The sequence below is a fragment of the Drosophila persimilis genome, unplaced genomic scaffold (assembly GCF_003286085.1).
Source record: "Drosophila persimilis strain 14011-0111.01,24,50 unplaced genomic scaffold, DperRS2 tig00000663-arrow-arrow-pilon, whole genome shotgun sequence".
Taxonomy (NCBI): domain Eukaryota; kingdom Metazoa; phylum Arthropoda; class Insecta; order Diptera; family Drosophilidae; genus Drosophila; species Drosophila persimilis.
In genome coordinates, this window is record NW_020825331.1 from 1,980,078 (window position 1) to 2,001,587 (window position 21,510).

General features: G+C 41.2%; 1 protein-coding gene across 3 annotated transcripts; it reads left to right on the forward strand.

The window, feature by feature from the left end:
* Positions 1 to 1,736: 1,736 nt before the first annotated feature.
* Positions 1,737 to 13,131, forward strand: LOC6604605 (dual specificity protein phosphatase 3). Of its 3 annotated transcripts, XM_026991376.1 has the most exons (7): positions 1,737 to 1,769; positions 2,014 to 2,275; positions 9,237 to 9,296; positions 11,547 to 11,716; positions 11,790 to 11,918; positions 12,283 to 12,380; positions 12,782 to 13,130. In XM_026991376.1, exons 2-7 carry the CDS (start codon positions 2,258 to 2,260, stop codon positions 12,985 to 12,987), a joined length of 681 nt encoding a protein of 226 aa, XP_026847177.1. In that variant the 5' UTR covers positions 1,737 to 1,769; positions 2,014 to 2,257; the 3' UTR covers positions 12,988 to 13,130. The 3 variants fall into 3 exon arrangements, with proteins under 3 accessions (XP_026847177.1, XP_026847175.1, XP_026847176.1); XM_026991374.1 differs by lacking the exon at positions 9,237 to 9,296 and having other exon boundaries at positions 12,256 to 12,380; positions 12,782 to 13,131; XM_026991375.1 differs by lacking the exon at positions 9,237 to 9,296 and having other exon boundaries at positions 12,782 to 13,129.
* Positions 13,132 to 21,510: the final 8,379 nt, after the last annotated feature.

A 21,510-nucleotide genomic window follows, 5' to 3' on the forward strand; every position in this document is an offset into this window, starting at 1 on the left:
TATCCAACACTGTTTGGGAATACCTAAAACATTTAATTAAAACGATATCCAACACTGTTTAGGAATGCCTACAAGCTCAACAATGGCTTACAGCTTTTATACAACACAGATAATTGTATTAAAGGCATCGTTACAGCTTAAATGATAACCAATGGTACTTCGAATATTAAAGATTATAACGAAAATGAAAATCACTAAGAAATCTTAATGGGAAAGTGGGGATTGCAAGACTCCTGCAATGTACATTAGGCGATAGAATTCAATTCTAGATATGTAATAATGGGCTATAAATGGCCTAAAAATTAGCCATACTCAAGATATCCATAGGTTGGGGGATGACTTTGAACGTGAATCACTTGTGAGCCAAAAGAGATAATCTCCGTAATCTTACATTGTATCTCTCTTTAGATCTTTGGAAATATATCTAGAATACCTAGTATTCTATTTTCGCATCCCACAGTCATAAATTGTGTGGGTGTGAGAGCAAATAGAATTCATGGACAAAGAAAGAGCATTTTTTTCTAAGAGTCTATGAATCATATGATGTTCAAGGTCCTTGATGGGGTAGGTCTGTTTTCTATGACAATAGCTATAGCTTCTGATAACCAATTAGGATCTTTTTCTCCACTGATCATGGGACTTTTATGTAATTTTGTTAGTCGTGGATCCATGTAGGATTACATTTTTCTGAAAACCTTTATCCATAGGTTGGTCCTAAATCAATAGGCCATACCACAGCACAATATTTTTAGGGAGTGCATGATATTATGGTTATTTTGTTAATACTTTGATCAAGAATTTCCCCCAATCTGCTTAGGTTCTTTCTTTTAGATTGATACACAATTTTTATGCTCTTTATTTTACATAGTGAAGGTTTTAGTAATAAAACTTTAATAGTATAGCCTTAAGACCCTCAGTAAACTTCTGGAACGTTTTTTTCGACCCACAAAGACTCTGAGCGATGCTTCTGTCTCTATGCGTATTGGGTATCTAGTACAGGAATTAGTTTTCAAAGAGGGAAATTTGTTGGGAAATTATTGGTAGACACACCTCTGCCTCCATGGGGCCTATCGAAAGTTAGTACTTACATCTTTTTTTTTTTACTATTCAGAAAAGAAGGGTACGTGTGATTCGCCGATAATCGCTTGCTGGGCTCCCCAGAACTTTTCCGCAAAAGCTTTAGCTCTCTCTATTTTGGCTTAAACGACTGAATATGTAAATGAATGAGTAGCAAATACGAATGTAAATATACAAATATTTACACATGCGTAAGTGGGTGGCACTGAGTGCCAGTGTGTGTGTGTGTGCGGCAACACCCACATTCCCCCCACAGAGAAACCAGCGCTCGCCACGTGCGCGCCTCCAAGAGAGGCAGAAACCGATTTCAATAGCGAAAGGTAAGGCGATAGGGTACCTCTGAGCGGATGCTGCAGACCGTGACTCTCGGCCCTACCTCTATGGGGAATGTACCTTTCCGGCCAAAGTCAGAGCGCGAGCGTGAGCTTTTGCCGCCTACGTCACAGTCCCCTATGGCAGGCGAAAAGAGCTTTCGGACGCCTACAAAACAACCCCAAAGCGGCATCGCGAATCAGTCGCAAAAAAGTTTCCGTCGCCAGAACGCCAGCAAAAAAAAAAAGCAGCAGTCAAAACTGAAAAATCAAAAAGTCCAAAATCAAATCGCAATTAAATATAAATTAAATATTTAAATAATTTAATTAAAATTTTTTTTACAAAATTCAACAAATTTATTTATTTTGCAAAAAAAAAAAGTAAGATTTTGTTGCTGTGCTTCTCTAATATATAGATGCACAATATACATGTTTTTTTTTGCGTGTGATTGTGAGAGAGTGATGTTGTTGTTGGCGAGCCTCTTCTTCGTCTTCTTCTCCTCCTCCTTTGTCCTTCTCCACCCTTTCTCGAAATCCCCTTCGGCGACGTCATTTGACTACTGTTGTTGTTGTTTGTTTGCTCTTTGATCCTATTATTTAAACGAATTAACTTTCCAACCAAAAGGCAACGCGCGAGACGCCAAATCCCCGCCGCACACACGACACACACACCAATCCGACGCCCGCCCCTGCCCCCGAGACGAAGCGAGTGGAACGGTGACAGGAACAAGGAACAGGAAGAGAGGCACAAGGCACGAGGCAAGAGGCAAGAGGAGGGCTGGGCGCACACTAGAGGAGCAGTAGCTGGATAGCAGGACACACCACCCACACACACACACACACACCCACCCACCACACACTCAACAAAGATGTCATGGAGATATGCGGTAAGTGGAAAGTGGAAAGAGAGAAGAGGAAAGGGATAGAGCATAGCGGAAAGAGTGGCAAGAAGGCGGCTCGGCTCCCATTCCCATGCAAAGGAGTAACTAAGCAACAACAAAAAAAAGCTAAAAAAAAAGTGGGAGAAAGAGCAATCATAACGGAATGGGGGAATGGGAATGGGAATGGAAAGACTAACAAATGAATGGGCTGGGCACCTAGGAACCCAGAAGTCCTAAGGGCAAGAATGCTCTAAGAAGTGTAACAAATCAGTGGGAGAGCAGGAGAGCAGGAGAGCAAACGCTGCAATGGTAGCATAACTGCGGGAGAGGGACAGAGCGGGAACACAGGGGTGTGTGGGAGAGTGCACATACGAGAGTGGCAGAGCAGGAAGAATAGCCACAGACGAGTGGGAGAGCGGGGGAGCGGGAAGAGTAGCCAAAACGAGAAGCGTTTCCCTAACAAGCGAGTAGGATCAAGGGGCATTTCATTTAAGGTGGGGCTTTTGCCAAATTCCAAAGAAAACAATATACATGTTCGTGCACACATGATATTTCTATTTACATTCTAGGGGAGAGATATAATAGAGTTAGGTAGTACCTAGGATTCCAATGGACCCAAATCACATATACCAAAAAAAAAAGCAAAGAAACAAGTCATAAATATATAGAAAAGGGCACGAATATACGCTCTCTGAAAGAACTTGCCCCATGAACTTTTGAGTTTTAGCCCAAAATTTCGATCTTCTTTCGCCTTGCAAGAAAATACATATATCTCCTCTGAATGACCTTCCAAAAATGTCCTTAAATCAAGGACACCGCATTTCATACAGCCTCACCTTGTATTAATAAACCTTGTAAGGGAGGCAGTAGATGAGAGTCAGAACGAAGGCTAAAGTGTCCCCCGAGTGAGTGGGTATGGTAGAGTTCTCAGCGAAGACCAGACTGAGCGGCGGAGCACTGTCAAAGGATGAGTGAGTGGAGGAGTGGGGGAGTGGGGGAGTGAAGGAGCGGAAGGACAGGCAGACTTTTCGACGGCACGGGCTTCATTTTCCGGGCATCTGTCAAAAACAGCTGATGACAAGGACGATGCTGTTGATGATGTTGAAGTGATGGAACGATGATATGGACCAACGGAATGACCTTGACTTACCTTCCTTTTGTCCCTCTCTCTCTCTCTCATTCTCTCTTTGTCTCTGTCTCTGTGTGTCGCTCTGTGGTTGTGTGTAGTTTGCTCTGCTGACCCAATTTGCCTGCCAACCCCCCACTTCACCTATAAACCACCGAAAAAAAAAACAATGGGGAAAATACAATTTGTACTATTTTCTGTGGGGACAGCGAGAGATAGAGAGAGAGAGAGAGAGAGAGAGAGAGGCCTTGGCATGCCAAACCATCCCCCATCCACCATCAACCTTTCTCATGCCCACCTCCCCCCATCCCATTGAAGGCCTCCGAATGCAAATGCAAAGTTCAAGTGCCTTTTCAAGGCGTGGCAGGCAGAGGCCCGGCCTCCAAAAAGCACCAGCCCATCAAACCATCAACCCACTAACCCACCAACATGTGGGTCGTTAAATAACTACATACCTGTGTGTCTTTTCGAATTTATCCGGAGATTATCTTCTTGGCATTTACTTTGCATTTGGGCGTCGCCCCAATTTCCGGCCAAAAGGGACGGGCATCCAAGCTGCAGGTTGCACAAAGAGTGTATAAAATGTTCTTCAATTGGTTACTAAAATAATTAAATGTCTTATTTAAGGCCTTGTTTTTAGGGCGTCTAATTAGCTATAATCCAAAGATCAAAGACCATAAGAAGATGAGAAGAAATGGATGGATCGAATGAGGTTTTTCCTTAAATAAGTGGGCAAGCCTGATCTTACATACTTTCCACATAAAATTTTTTTTATCATTCAAAGATCTAATGGATTACGATCCTACTAATGTTATTCCTTATAGTATTCCGTCGATTGCATTTTTGTTATGTATGGTAGGTGGTTTTTCATATAAAAGTAGTATAAATTCATACACAAATTTCTGTATAAAATTCTGCCTAATAGGATTTCCGTTTTGTGGTCAGTTTGTGGCGTTTTGTGGGAAATGGTTCTGCTTTTTGGTATGGAAATTAGTTCAAGTGAATCCATTTGATAAGACCTTTTATGGGGAATATATTTCAATGGCTTCCGATACTTTGTGGGTCACAAAAATCCTCCTTTAACAGAAAAATTGCATCCCTTCTTCATTCATACAAAACATATCATGGATATCAAAGTAAATATTTGAATTAGGCGCCAAATTTGTGGGGGTGGTGGGGGACGCTGCACGGGATTCGATTGACTTTCGTATGGGCGGACGCTGTCCCCAAAAGCTGATTACTCATACGCCGCGTGGGCCAATTAACTTAATATTTTGATGGGGGGGGGGGGGGGAGGTGCCACATCTCCTATTCAAAATCTCAAAGTCTTATGCAAAAATAAAAGAATAATACAAAATTAATTAAACCCAGACCTAAGCCCAAACACAAAGGCATAGCCATTCACTGAAGCGTATTAATTTGATGCTCTCCTTCCTCCGCCCCGCCCCGCCTTGCCTTGCCTCAAATTAATTGCCGGTCGGGGGTGCTTCCGTGTAATGTCGATTGTAAAGTACACCATATATATATATACATATATTGTATGAACCAAAAAGCTTAGCTAAAATGTCAATGTCATCAACTGTGTTTTTTTTTATTTTGCTGCTGCTGTTTCACTGTTTTGGCTCAGTGTCAAGCCCATCGAGAGCGCTAATTGAACAATCGATAGAGCATTGTACACATTTTCAGTTTCCTCAACAATATACGTACTACACTCTACACTGTGCTCGTAGATACATAGATATTGTATCTGTGGCTATAGCTGTGGGCGTGTCGCTGTAGCAGCTGTTGCGCCTGATTGAGCAAAAAAGCGAAAGGCAATGAGCGCGATTCTAAACGGTGGCTCTGGCTTGAAGACAGACGCAGCCGATGGCTGGCTGGCTGGCTGGCTGGCTGGCTGGCGGCCACTTGAAAGCGTTTCCCCATTTGGTTCGAGCGGAAAAACTCGACCCAAAAGTGTATTAACACAGTGGGAAAGTACGAGTGAGTATTCAGTTTCAAGGTCAAATCTAGTAAGATCTTTCTGAGCGTTAGACGATGAAGGGAAGAGCCCTGGCTCAAGGGGTAACCATGGATCCAGGGAAGAAAGTGTAGAGATCAACATATGTATGTGGCAGTGGCTTACAATATATATCTATAAATTTCTCTTCATAGAAAAGTGTAAAGACTATCCTTACACAAATACTTGTAATATTGCCTTTTCTGATTTGTGTGTGTGTGTGTGCTTTAATGAGCCATTTTTAATGAGTATCTTCTCACATTACCAGTTGTGGGAGCTCGATTACCTTAAAGCAGTGCTGGATGTGGATGTGCGCCCTATTCATAACCTTCAGTCCCCATCGCCTGATTTGCATTTCATTTGCATAAATTGTCGTTCGTTCGGCCGTTCGACTGATGATGATGAGGGTTCTGATGAGCATTCATCCCGAGTACGAAGTAACATCAGTCATTGCATTTTGCACACCTTAAAAGGCCAATTAAGAAGCACAGGAATGAATGCGCATTAAATTGAAAACTTTGTTGTTGCCATTTTTGCAATTTTTGCAAATGAATTAAAAGACGAGGCAATCCGAATTTTTCATTCCGCTTGCCGTTGCCAAAGTTGTTTTTTTTTTTTCCCCCACATTGGGAAATCGCCTCAGGAATGTCTCTCGCTCTCTCTCTCGGTTGTTTTTGTTTTTTTTCTTTTTAATAATTGTCTCGGAATTTGATATACTTTTTTCGTAGGCAAAGGATTGTGCTCGTTGACTGTTTAATCAATAAAAATCTGCAGGAGCCCATGCCTCCGCTTGCATGTCAATGCAATTTGCATTTGTCGAGTGACCCAAAAAAAAAAAAAAACACAAAAAAAAAAAAACTTTGCTTATATCTTATAGATATGTTCTGCAGAGACAGACAGATATATATGGATTTGTCAGATTTATCAATGCCAAAAATGTGCTCGTAAATTTGTTAATTTTCATTTGGTTCATACATTAATTGTTGCTCTTGCTATTTTGTTTTTATTTTTGTTTTTGATTTTCCAACACTTGGACGCTGAGAACTTTCACACTTGAACAATTTTTTTTCTGTTTTTTTTTTTTTGTATATTTTTCTATTTTTGGTTGAATTTTTGTTGTTTGTTTCTTCAATGCCAAAGGCAAGTAAATTGCGATACAAATTTCACAGATGCTCCAACGAATATACGATTTAAATGTTTATTATAACTTTTTTGTCAGTAGTTTTTGAAAGATAACCTTTGATTACTCCACACGAAACTCCTTAGAACTTCTGGAAATTTTTAAGCTTAATTCTCAACAATTTTTTTCGAACGAATATAGATTTGGATTGCCTTAAATATTATAAAAGAAAATACGACCATCTGGTGTAATGAAATGTTTGGGCGGCAGACAGAAAAATGATCCGAAAATCATGGTCTGCTTTCTTTAAACAGTTGAAATATAGTGTGTCCCCTGGCAGATTTATCCTTAAAGACAGGCCACACAGAGAACCAGTTCAACCAGAGGGCATGGCAATTTGTTCGCCAAAGAGAATATCCATAATGCAGTCATCTTGATGATGTCATAATCAGATTTTGATTATATCTGATGTCCTCGACCACCTACTGAGCACACACACACACACACACACACAGACACACAGACACCGACCCAATCAGCCGCACAATCCACAATCGCATGACCCACATCCGCTCCACATGTTGCAGCACAGCGCAGGTTACGTGTTGCAGGTTACACCATCCAACCATTCGACCATCCGCTCACTGATTGTGGCTGGGCCCAATGCTTGACCTCTGGGAGGGGCTGGCTGTTTCGCTTTCGCTTTCGCTTTTGCTGCTTCTCGCTGTCAGGAAGTGGCAGGAAGTGCCACAAACTAAATGCAAAAAACAAATAAAATGAAATGACAAAACCAACAGCAGAAGAACTGTGTCACGGTAGAGGATGGCAAACGGAACGGAAGACTAGACAACCGCAATCGCATTACTAAATGGAGGGTGTGTGGGGTCGTATAACAAATCGTATGGCAAATCGTTTAGATATGGGTTAAGCCTTGGACGGGCACCTTGGACCCACCCTTTGGAACCTCTACAACTTGGGGCTACAATTTCGATATATAAGATATACAAATTTTTGAGTGGCTATTAATGTAGGACTTCTTGTCGCAGATCTTTCTTTTCTAGAAATCTTCACGGTTTTCTGTGTCCGTATCTGATTTCTTTTTGTTGGATCATTCTTTATTTTCTTGTGATTTGTATGATTTATGTAATTTATACAATATATTTTATTTGTCGTTTGGGGACGAACTAATTATTTGCCTAAACAAAATTGCATAAACATCGGTCAAACCGTTTAGAAGATTTTTCTATATTCGATTTTATCTTTTTCCATTTTTCTTTACATTTTGTAGTTTACATCCATGGTTTTTTCTCCATTCTCACACCAACACCAGCCGTTTTATCTCGCTCTCCTCCGCCAGAGCATGCACACTGCACGAGGAAAAGTGTGTGGGAAGAGAGAGAATAAGCGCTTGACCTGGGGGTCGAGTAGCCCCTGCCATTACAAGTGTACTTTCTGGCTAAAATAATCCAATCCCATCTGATCTGGTAGTATTCTGTTGTATATGGAAACAATACTGAGATAACCATTGAATTTCTGAGGAAAGCATTCTCCTCACAAAATATACCCAGTAAAAGACTTAGGCTATGTGCAATTATTTCTCATTGAGAGAGCATTAGTGTATTTTATTTTTTTTTGCGTGTGTATGGCATACCTTTCAGGTGAGAGTCGGCGCTGAATGTTTTGTTTTTGCTGTGGCTTCTATAATAAGATACACGAGAACCGTTTACATTGGCATTTTGCTCTAGCATACGAATCAGTCAGTCAGTCAGTCAGTCAGTCACTCTGTCAGTCATACACTCGAGTCATCCATGGGGAATGGGGCTATAGAGATATCGTTCTATGGTATACATTTGATGCATGTATGTATATATTATATATATGCTGGCCATTGCGATGCTCTCCGATGATGACCAAATATTCAATCATGTTTTTTTGTCCCTCGTTTTGTTCAGATTAGAGCTTTTTGTATGGGGATATCTGTCGTGTCCAGCTAATTGTCTTGTCATGCGGGTTGTGGTTTCCCGTTGGGGAGGGGGGAGGGGGCTTGATGAGTCATACAAAAAAAAAATAAACAACAAATATTTTGTGGGCTTCAAGTATTTCCAATACATTTTCTTGAATAATTTTCTCATTTGTGTGTGCTTTTCTGTTCACAGAGTAATTTATTCTCTGCGGTATTTATAGATCCAGAGAAAGCCACTGACAGAGAGATGTGTGTGTGATTTTTGGGAGAGTAATCTATCTGCTGGGGGTACATACTCGCACTCGTACTGCCACCATACAGATAGACATCAAAAGAGCAAAGCAAACCAATGGGGGACAAGGTCAAGGCGTCGTCGCCTTGCCGCCAAGAGACACAGAACTTGGGGGCGATGTCTCACCTGCCGCCCCAGCAAAAGCTTTTACTATTCTATTCTCTATATTCTCTATTTCCGTTTCTACCTGAACGATAGTCTATGGCTTGTCGATCTATACATAGATCCGTATGTGATTCTCAGCAGATATTTTCGATATTAGATTACTTGCGATCAAAATAGTTGCCTTGGCCTTGAACGGAACTTATCACTTGATCAATTGATTCTTAAATATAAATTTGGCCTGTAGAGCATGGTTTTCATGATAGGACAGCCATTCAAAATTCGATTTAGTTGTATTTTTATTTTTAAGTTTTTCTTATTTTCATAATATTAAATTTCTTGTCGTTTGAATATCGATTTGTTTTCAGCTTTCCACGGACAGATACAGCAGCAGTATCGGCGATAGATATAGTCCGCACTATTATCAGGTTTGTTGTGCATGAAGGGTATCGATATCGATCGATTGTATTGTGCCTTGTGCCTTGATATATGTTGTCTGTGCTGCATTTTAATCCTAACATAAAAAAGAGCTAAAATCTTCAGAGCTGTACTAACACTTACGATAGTTCTATAGCCTATATATGCGCTGGTCTAACACTCCGATCGGGGCTGAAACTGAAGGCTATAAATAATTCTCAACACACGCATTTTCTCTTCATTTTTTTTCGGTTGACAACGGATTTAGAACAATTAACCCACATGAATATATAGAAAATAAAAATATACAGCATATACCCTGTGTATGTGTATGAAGCAGACGACAGATAGATCCGTCACAATAGATCAGATGGGCAAAATGTTAAAGAACTTTTGCTGGCGACAGATGCCTTAAATTCTTATACGATTTTCGTTTCTTGTTTTGGGGGGGGTTTTTGTTTTTTCAGGGTCGCATGCCGCCAGAGAAAGCAAAAGTTTTCACGAAACGTGGGCGCCCATATGATTGTATTATGACAATTGGGAGACAGTCGATAGCCGGGAACGACAACAAGCAGCCAAAACGAGAGAGAAAATTAAATCAAATCGGAAAGTGATTGAAAGAAATACTCTCGTATTTGTATAGGCATTCGCATTCTGGGGGAATTACGGTGTACAAGTTTTCACTTTCACGGCATGACCCTGAGAAATGCCAAACAACACAGCAAGTAAAAGCCCCTGACCTCGCCCTCTGCCCTGGCCCCCGCGTCTGATTTGTCAACCCGAAATTGCGACCTTCGCCTTTGCCATAAATCTGCTGCCCAAGCATTTTACTGGTATTTCATTTTTTCCGCTTTTCGTTTTGGCAATTGTCGCTGGGATTGTGATGTCATGGGCAGGCGGCTGTTGGTGTGCTGGGGGCGAAACTTATAATCCTGCCACAATGTCCACAAAATCTAATTACACTGGATGGCAGCACTGACTAGTAGCACTGAAGTTGAGGTCTGGAGCAGGGCCGAAGGTCTGAAGGTCTGAAGGTCTGAAGACGAAAAGCTCTGTTTACTTTTGGCAGAGCTTTCTTCATGGTCGGAGCAGGGCCGTTTGTTTAAGGACTGTTTCCCACTGAAGAGAAGAGGTCGCTCCTGCTACTAAAGCCTTCAATCGTACAGAAAAGAGAGTGCCTCGAGGGGTTGTGCCTCGACAAAAACGTTACGACTATTTTTAAGTGAAGACTGCGTTGGTGAAACTTTTGTGTGTTTTGTCATTTCCATGGCCTTGGTCACACTTTTTTCTTCATTCATGGATTGGTGACACTTTCTTCTGCATTCCTAGATTTGATCACACTTTTTTCAGAACTTCTCGTGACTCTTGGTGCTTTTTTCTCCTACTTTCGAGGATTTGGTGATGCATTCTTCTGCATTCCTACGATTTGGTCACACTTTCTCAGCATTCCTGGACTTGGTGACACTTTCTTCTGCATTCCTAGATTTGATCACACTTTTTTCAGAACTTCTCGTGATTTTTGGTGATTTTTTCTCCTACTTTCGAGGATTTGGTGATGCATTCTTCTGCATTCCTACGATTTGGTCACACTTTCTCAGCATTCCTGGACTTGGTCACACTTTCTTCTGCATTCCTAGATTTGGTCACAGTTTTTTCAGAACTTCTCGTGACTTTTGGTGCTTTTTTTCTCCTACTTTTGAGGATTTGGTGATGCATTCTTCTGCATTCCTACGATTTGGTCACACTTTCTTTTGCATTCCTGGCCTTGGTCACACTTTCTTCTGCATTCCTAGATTTGGTCACAGTTTTTTCAGAACTTCTCGTGACTTTTGGTGCTTTTTTTTTCTCCTACTTTTGAGGATTTGGTGATGCATTCTTCTGGTCATTCTTCTGGCATTCCTACGATTTGGTCACACTTTCCTCTGCATTCCTTTGATTTGGTCACACTTTCTTTTGCATTCCTGGCCTTGGTCACACTTTCTTTCGCATATCTCTATTTGGTCACAATTTATGCGAGTCCAGCTTCTGAGTTGGTTGAAGTGTATAAAGAAATTCTGATTGTTAATTACTTCCGCTAGGGGACATTTAAATGAAATTTCCCATAAGCGAAAGGATTATGTGCTATGCTTACCATTTGTACTAAAACGAAGCTTAAATGAAACCTGTTAATTGTATCTTGAAGCATGAAGAGCCCAAATCGTTTCCTGATTGATATTAATGTGCTCTGTATTGCGGGTCTTTGCATCTTTGCATCTTTGCAGTCGCCCAGCCGCTTGGAGACCTCCGAACAGACCACAGGCCGACAGCTGCAGCGAGTCCTGCACTACTCAATGGCACCCACACGGGCACTGCCCGGCCTGAGGCGGGCCGAGTGCGCCATCCACGATGTCGACTGCGATGAGGTCTATCCGGGGATCTACATTGGCGATGCGTAAGTCTTGTAGTGCATTCTTCCTGTGATGTTCCACCAATAACTAGAGGCCTTTTGTTTATTCTTTGCACAGGGCGGCGGCCAAGAACAAGACGTATCTGAGAATGATGGGCATCACGCATGTCCTGAATGCCGCCGAGGGCTGTCGCTATGGCCAGGTGGACACAGGACACAGCTACTACCGGGATATGCCCAGCATTAGGTGAGCTCTGATGCCTCTTCCACCCTATCCAACAAAAGGCAACAACATGAACAATGGAACCACGTTTTCCAATCCAAAATTTGTTCATATTTTGTTTGGTTTTTTTTTTTTTGTTTTGTTTTAATCGTTTTTGATTTGACTTTCTTCACTTTCTTCACACATCTCAAAAATGTATTCTTTTCTTTCTTCTCCGCTCTCGAATATCAACCCTTCCGTCCATCCATGTATCTCCATTTGCCATCTCATTTTGATTTTGGCCTCATATCTTTGTTGTTGCTGTTTTGTGTTGTGTGGGGGGTGTATGTGTGGTGTGTGGTGTGTGTTGTGTGTACCACAGACGGAACCATAAGGACTGTGTTTTTAGGTACATGGGATTCCCGATGATCGATGCCCCCACGACAGACATCTCGCGTTACTTCTATGTGGCTTCCAAATTCATAGACAGCGCCATCAGCAGCGGAGGTGAGTACGGATGATGGTCGAGATGGGAATGCAATGTACAGCAGCGCATCTCGGTTGGTCGGTGCTAGAAGAAGCCACTTTAAAGAAGATTAGGGTCTAAGAAAGTATAGAGATAACCATATGAAAAGGTAGCAGAATACATCCTCCATAGATCTTTGAACAAATTATGTTTAAAGAGCTTGCTTTTAATTTACAAAAGGCATTTGAATTGCTCTGGTATATTGGAATTAAAGAAAAACAGCTGCGAACAGCTGATCCGATCCGATCCGATCCGATTCGATCCGCGAAAACGAAAGCATAGATCTGTAAAGAGAACTGAAATAGTTGTGCATTTGCCATCCCACTCTACTTCTAAATATACATATATTTAATTAATGATTAATTAATGTGTTTTTTGATAGGCAAAATCCTGGTACACTGCCTGGTTGGGATGTCCCGCTCGGCCACCTGTGTGCTGGCCTACCTGATGATCTGCCGCAAGATGTCGGCGGTGGATGCGATACGCACCGTTCGAATGCGTCGCGACATTCGGCCCAATGATGGCTTCCTGCAGCAGTTGGCCGACCTCGACATGGAGCTGAAGCGCAAGAATCTCTATCCCTATTAATGGCATCAACAATAATGTGTATGACAAAAAGGAAAAGCAATCGCAACCAAAGAGTACGTAAAAAGAGGCAACAACAAACTCTGAAATCTGCTGTGGCTTTTGTTGCAGGGGTGTACGAGTGGGGGGTGGGGGATACGTTGTGGAGCTGGAACTCTTCCAAATCCAAAATCCAGCAAACTAACAAAAAAAAAAAAATAAATGCAAATAAAAAACCGAAAAGAAAAGAAAAACTAATATTGAAAATGTTGAAAATCGTTGTTCTAAACAGAAAAAAAAAGAAATTAATTTAAAAGGCCCAAAAAGCAAATGACTTATTAATGGTAACTTGGTCTTCTTCATACACACATATGTACTCATTGCCCCCGGACGAAAAAACATATATATACGATGTACGGGAATCAAGTTATCTCCATTCACAGACAGACACTTAGAGACCTAGATTGTTAGAGAGACACGATCGAAAAAAAAACAAAAAAACAATACTCGTAAATTGGCGATAAAAAAAAATCGATATAAATATATACACTTCTATATGCGATATATGCATTGAACCTATATACCTTTTGCCTATACCCTAGACATACAGATTTATATACATGTATTCCTTACACCCATATATACATATATGTATATATTTATATATAAAACGTATCTTTTTGTATGGTTCGTCTTTGTTAGAGTTTCTTCGTTTGATCCCCATGTTATGTGCCCTTTCCCCAGAACAAAGCCGTACAGAACAGAACCCTCTGCCCACAAACAAACAAAAAAACACCCCCCACATATGACACATAGATGTACTATGTTTAAGAAGAGCTGAAAAACTATAGATCAAGAAACAATGTATAGAATCGAAACCAGATACTGATATATAACTCGTGTAATGGATATACAAACGCATGCGTTATATACACCTATACCATATATATACACTATATATACATATACACCAAGTGTGAAATAAAACCAAAAAAAAAACACAAAAAAAAACCACTCATATTTTCTAGTACATGTATAATGATGAGCAAAACCAAACGAGAATCAACTAAAAACTTAAAACTAATATCTAAGAAGTGATTAATAATACAACAAACAAAAATACAAAAAACAAACAAAAGAAAAATAAAATACAACAAAAAAAACCAAAAATGTATTTTGGAATCTTTCGAAAAGGCTTAAGATTTGTATTCACTTGTCATTTTTTCTGTATCGATTTTTGAGGAGTATATAAGAGGGATCTCTGAATATCTTTATTGGTGCGTTAAGAGACCAATCAGAAAAATAGTCTCCACAGATATATGAAAGATCTTGAGGCTAAACATTGCATAGGAATCTGAATGATCGTCACGTTTTATACCCGATACTCAAAATGAGTATTGGGGTATATTAGATTTGTGGTGAAAATGGATGTGTTTAACGTCCAGAAGGAATCGTTTCCGACCCCATAAAGTATATATATTCTTGATCAGCATCAATAGCCGAGTCGATTGAGCCCTGTCTGTCTGTCCGTCTGTCCGTCTCTCCGTCCGTACGTATGTCCGTCCCTATTAGCGCCTAGTGCTCAAAGACTATAAGAGGTAGAGCAACGACGTCTTATATCCGGACTTCTGTGTTATGTCACTGGCAAAAGTATATTTCAAAACTTTGCCTCGCCCACTTGCGCCCCCACAAAGGGCGAAAATCTGTGGCATCCACAATTTCGACGATACGAGAAAACTAACTATATGTTCTAGAGTGCAAAATGTGAACCAGATCGTATAATTATTATAGCCAGATATATAAAGAAAACAATTTCATTCTTTCTCGCTCTGTCTCTCTCTAACACACAGGTTTCATGGTCGGTTTTGCCAATTGCGAAATATGAGTTCAAGGATCTCAGAACCCATAAGAGCTAGAGCAACCAAATTTGGTATCCACACTACAGTGATATCGGACCTTGACCGTTTTGTGTCAAAATTTCGCCCCACCCCCTTCCGCCCCCACAAAGGACGAAAATCTGTTGCGTCCACAATATTGCAAATTCGAGAAAACTAAAAACGCACAATCAGATATAATGACCATATTTATCCGGTTGCGGAATCTGGATCAGATCGGATAATTTCTAAAAGCATTCCAACAAGGTATCTTGCACTCATAATATATTCCAAAATTGATCTAGGGGACTAGGGGCCTTGAAATGGAACACGGAAATTCTTAGGACACCTACATCTTTCGATCTCCTATGATCTATCATAGTACAAGTATTGAAATTACGAAAATCTAAAGATATATGGTATATATTAAGCCCATTCCATTAGCGGAAGATACATCTCAGCGTGTTGCAATGTGAGAAAATATTGAATTTGATTTGCCTTCCCATTTCCCACCTCTGGAAGCAACTCTTTGGAGATTGTAGAGATTGTATGTGTGTGTGTGGGGGGGACGATCATTTATTCCGCCTGCTAACTGCCTGGAAACACCTGCAGCGGCATTTATAGAGAGTCCCGCTGCCCCCTGTTCGGTTATCTAGTGCTCTGCTCTGCCCTTCTCTGCTCCAGAACCACTCCAGGAGTGGTAATTGTAATTAAAACAGATGATAAACCTACCTGCCGGCTACCTGCAGATGGACAGAGCGCCCTGCTAACCGCATAGTTGACCCTAATTCGGAACTATCAATAACTGGACTGAACAGAACTCTAAACAGAGCTCAAGATGCCACCACAAGATGCTACGAAAAAGATTCTGATCGTTGGTGTGGTGTGGTGTGGTGTGGTGGCGCACACAGTCAAAACAATAAAATTAATGTCTCCGCTCTTGGGGTTCACGCGCGGGTTCAGCGAGGGATCAGCGGGTGCCACTTAAGTGATCCCGAAATGGAATTCCATCTCAGGCAACAACAAACCCTAAACAGGTAGCAGTTGTAAAAAGTCGTTGGAACAACAAATGGAAACAAACGCCACACGACGACGACCACGACGATTTTTAAAGTATAAACACTATGGCCTGCCATTTGAGATCCCACAATCCGTGTGGGACTTGCCATATAAGAGAGTGCATAAATGATATTATGATACTTAAAAGTTAAAGAAAAAATCAAATCAGGAAAAAAAGGCCATGCAATTGGAACATTTTCTCTTGGATTCATAGAATCGAAATTCTAAACATACATATATTAATATTGCCATAAAAAAGATTTGATTTAAGTATTTTTTTATATATATTTCATATTTAAATATAATACGTTTTTTAAATTAATTCACGTTTTTAATGAGGTTATTATGCTAATCCCCCCTGCCCTGCCCCTAACAATTCTAGGTGAAAAAAGTGGAACTGTATTTCTTGATCTAAAATTAAATTGTCTTAAAAAAATCATTTTCCAAATGCAAAAGGAAGAAAACATTTAATTTTGTAAAAAAAATTTAATTTTTCCGTTTAATTTTTATTTGAATATTTAAATTATTTCATAATATTATTTAATATAACCATACTATATAAAAAACATATATAGCCTCAAATTTAAGATAGTATAATATATATTCCATTCCATTCAGCTTAAATATAGGATTTTTTAATGCTTTAATGCTTAAATCGAAACCTAACTAAGTCATATAATAAATGGAAATATTGTAGTTTTTCTAAGGGTTTTATAGGGTAGCCATAGACCCTGAGAGGTATTAGATCAGATACTAGAACAAAGCAACAATAAACAAAGGGGTAAATCTGCAAAAATATATCAAATAAAATAGATGTGTACCTACCTATACTACCTATACTTTGAATAGTGCATACCATATTCGACTCGACCTGCACTGTGTGTGTCTCTCATCCTCTCTTTCTGTTCTTCTCTGGTCAAATGGCAAAAGGCGTTGTCCAGCAGCGTTATAGAGGTTACCTAAGAGTGGGGGGGGGGGGGGGGGGGGGGGGGGGGGGGGGCTTTAAATATGGTTAAACTAGTTTTTGGTGTTCCCAGGCCCATATACCCATACCCATACCCCCCGACATAAGCCGCTAAAAATCATTTTTCAAAAACACACAAGCATTCTGTTTGCCCTGGCAGGGATCTTCCTTTTGTGACACATGTTCAAGGGTGGGGTGGGGGTAGAGGGATAGGGATAGGGACGGGGGGTATGGGGGCATGGGTAAATAGATGAGGACTCTATGCACACGAAACAATTATTATTATTAATAAGTTAGTTTTACTCCACGTGCTACCTACCCTCTCTGTCTCCCTCTCGCTGCCCTGTGGATGGATCCCCGGATGGAATTGCGTTACAAGATTAAGCTTGAAAAATGTTATGAATGTTTCCTGTGTTACAATTAATCTTCATCTGGCGCTAGCTACATGTTTGGGGCGGGGGGGGATGGCAGCGGTAGAGGCTAAGCGTTACGAGTGGTGCGGGGGGGTGGTCGGGGCGTGGCTCGTCAGGGATACCATGCAAAAGAGTTAAATAATTATAAGCACACAGCACACACTACTACTCCACATGAGCGGCAAACGCAACCCTTTGTGGCCCTGGCCCACTCCTCCATGCCACTTTGAGTTGTATCGTCCTTAAGCTCTACAAATAGTGGATGGCACAGCAGCTGGGTCCGGGGTGTCCTAATAGATGGTTTTGGGCGTCGCACTGTTTGTGCACCTGCAAATGTTTGGAGAGGTTTGATGCAACGCAAAATTGAAGGACAACAGCGACATGTGTGTGTGGAAATCATAGGAAAGTTCTAAAAGAAAAGAAGAAGCTTGGGACTGCCACTGCTCATGGATGCTTTTCGTGGAGCCAGACGCTCCTCCAGGGCCCAGTGACTGCAGAAAGGATCCACGCATTCATTGGAATGACAACGTCCACCTCCTTTCTTCCAGCGAGCCAGGAGATTTTGAGCAGTGCTAACTGATTGATTTTTAATTATTCCAAAATTATTGCCATAATTTGTGATATTCCTATTAACACTATTTGGATAGTCCTTCGTTGAAGCACAATATATTTTATGCATTATATGCGCACAAAGATCCTTCCTGGGGGTAAAACTTGTTTCTTTCTAAGACATTCTTAGAGTTAAAGAGTAATCTAATTGGGAAAAATATGGGATATAGAATGTAAGACAACAGAATGTAAGAAAAGAAAGAAGTAAAGGGAAGGATTGTTGCTGCTGTGTTCAGTAATTGATATACGTATTCTATAGATGAGGCGCCTTAATGTCTATTTTATGTACTTTAATAGACGGATTATCAGCTGATCGTGAAGTTGGCCGCGGTTGATCGAAGTTGGCCGCGGTTGATCGTGAAGTTGGCTGCGGCTGATCCCAAAACAAAAGCAGTGTTGCACAGCTTTTTAAGCTTGATATTTTCAGTATTGAGAAGCATTTCAACTGGGATGCCTACTCATCTATCTGAAAGACAATACCATTTCCATTCCATTTGAATTGTTTGCATAATTATTGAATTGAAGTGAAAAGTTACACAAATTAGAAATTTCAATACACTTTTACGAGTTTATTGTTTAGTTTATTGTTTCATAGATGTGTTTTTTGGGTTTTAAGCCAACAAATTATTAATGAGCATTGGGGCTTGCTTTGGGAGCAGTGAGGAAAAAGGGCACAAGTTGAGCAAATATTAAATGAAATGCATTTTGAGAGTGTAACAATAATTGTTCATTCAAATTGGGGGCAGAGTTCAGTGATGGAGGAGGATATTTTGTGGTTGCTCGACGAAGTGAAAAACAATAAATAATGCAGCCAATTAAAACTTTGGCTGTTTGGCTTCAAATGCAACACCAGTCAGCCAGCCAGCCAGTCAGTCAGCCAGCCAGCCAGCCAACCAGCCAGCCAGTGGCAGCCATGGACGTGGCAGGGGCACAAACAACAAATGCAACACCAATAACATCAAAAACAATGAAACAACAACACCATTCGCACTCACACCGCCGCCTCGCAACTAATTGACAAACAAGAGCAAATTGATTGCAATAAAGCACATGGCATATTGGGTCACCGTCAGCCCATTCTCATTCCCATTCCCATTCCGATTCCCATTCCGATTCCCTTTCCATATTCTGCGCCCTCTGTGCAGATCCATGCCATACATTTATATGCAGAGATATGCCGTCTATCTGGCCAATGCCATGTGTGATGGACTGACAACAATCAATTGAATCAGAAAGAGCAGGCAAGGCACTCGTGTCTGTTGGGCACCAGTGTGAATACCAGAATACGCTTCATCGAAGAGGAAGCACAGCCACACTGGGAGAGAGAGAAAGGGAGAGAGAGAGTCATGACTGGCTAAGGGCCAGTGGTAGATATTATTATTATTCCGAGCAGAACGATACATAATACATACCTTCTTTTTATTATTATTATCTATCTGTATAGAGCGGATGTCCCTTTGCGGATATCATTTGAAATATTCCTTCTATTATCTGAAGTTTCCTCGAGAGGCATTCATTTTCTCAGCGAAATTACACGAGTATATGCATATGTAGAACCAAAAGGGTCAAAATAATACCTATTTAATGGTATTTCTTAATTGAATTTAATAGCTCTTCTTTGAACATTAAAGGTACATGAAAATACTATGACTTCCCAGGGTATAAATCATATGGGAACCAGCAGAAACCACTACAAGATCATCAAAGGCCACCAAAAATATGGCTAGTCCCTCCGATCTTTGAGTTTATGAATTTCGTCTCGGGAAAATGATAATACCCTCAAGGCCAAGAAGGGTATAGCAACTGGCAGTCCAGCCTCATGGCTGCTCGAAAATTATTATTATAAACTTCTTCACTTTTAATGGAATTGTTATCAAAACACATTAAAAACGACAGACGGTGGAGAATGAGTGAGTGAGTGAGTGAGTGTGAAGGGGGATGGGCATGGGGCATGGGGCATGGGGCATGGACAAGAAGACGAAACACACGCAACGCATTGCATCGCATCGCATCGCAGGGAGAGAGAGAGAGAAAAGAACCAATCAAATGCACTTTGTCAATGCCAATTCACACAATAAATCTACAGAAAGATAGCACCGTGCCGGACAAGGCGGCAAGGAAGAGGCAGGGGCATTGGAGGGGTGAGGTGGTGGGGGGTGGGGGGTGGTGGGGCCAGGCAACAAAAGAGCGAAACATGAGAAGCTCACCAAATATTGAGGTTAACTTAAGCGCCACAAAGCGACGCTTTAGATACACTGGACAACAATAAAATGAAAGTATATTTTACAAAGAAAAGAAGTCTGGCATCTCTGAAGGCATTTATGATACTGGGAAAAGATGTCTGGCAACTCTGGCTACTCTGGTGGCTCCTCTGTGTCATTCTGCGCGTAAACGTGACTGGTCAAAGATCCGAATGACATATGTCATAAGAGGATTTACCAACAATTGATCGAATACAATATTAGAACCATAAAATATCTTACACAAGGGTGACTATAAATGAGGGTCACGCGTCATGCAGCAGCACCGCTCGGTCGGAACACTTCTTGGCGAATTTTCGATCGATACGAGTATCCTTTGCACTTCGATGATACTCTCAATCCATGCCAGGATATAGGGTATGCGAAAAAGGGAAGCGAATGTAAGCCCAAATATGGCTTATGGCTTATGGCTTATGGCTCCAGCTCCAGCTCCAGCTCCAGAGAGGCAAGGGCCAAACAACAGAATGTTGAAAAGAGTTTTGAATTTCATTCCAAAGTTTAAGCTTTAAGCTGATCATGTTTTGGCCTGCTCTTCTTGGTGGGCAAGGAGGCCCCACAAAACAAAGAGCCTTTCAAAAAAGACGGAGCCTAAACAATCATCAGGCATTGACCTCACTTCTGATGGCCACGTGCCCCCAAGGCTACAAAAAAGGGCAGCCACATGGCATCGGGATTTCCAATTGGATCTGTGGAGCCTTCTACCTGTGGAGCTGCCACGCCCTCGCGGGTTCAGTGGAAGATCAGCCGTGCTGACACTCAAAGGACAGCTGCTGCCCCATTATGGGGACGGCGACTGCGCCGGCGCGGCCTGACACTTTGTTGATTTCTGCACTGACATTTTTTTTGTGTGGATTTCTGCATTTCTCATTAATTTGTTTGTTGTCTAACAAAATGAAACAAAAGGTAAAAAAAAAAAAAACTAAAACTTGGACACGCTTCGACGCCTTTTGCGCCTGCGCGTGCGAAATGTTAGAGGAACATAAAGAATTGTCTTTAAATTAATGTTGAAAATTAAAAACTTCACACGCACCTATCTCGACCATGAAAAACATGTGCGAAAGAGGAGAAGAAACACAGTGGGAGAGAGAGAGAGAGAGAGAGAGGGTGATATAGAGGTATACTAGATGGACCCACGCCAGAGACCTTCGTCGTCGTCTGGCAAGTCACCAAAGTTTGATTGACGACAGTAGTCAACGGGAGTCTGATAAGAGTCAGAGGCTCTGGGTGAAGAGTGTGCAGAGGGGTGAATGGAAAATGAAAGAAGAACGTACAATAAAGAGAGGAAGAGATGGATATCTGCACAGAAAGCAGATACACACTGACCGATGTATACTCTTTTGGGGATAAGAACTGGGAATGCAACAAAG

Excerpts from the sequence above, each read along its gene's own strand:
- LOC6604605 (XM_026991376.1), top strand. Across the intron at positions 9,297-11,546 it reads ATAGTCCGCACTATTATCAG|TCGCCCAGCCGCTTGGAGAC; the intron begins GTTTGTTGTGCA and ends GCATCTTTGCAG. Across the intron at positions 12,381-12,781 it reads CAGCGCCATCAGCAGCGGAG|GCAAAATCCTGGTACACTGC; the intron begins GTGAGTACGGAT and ends GTTTTTTGATAG.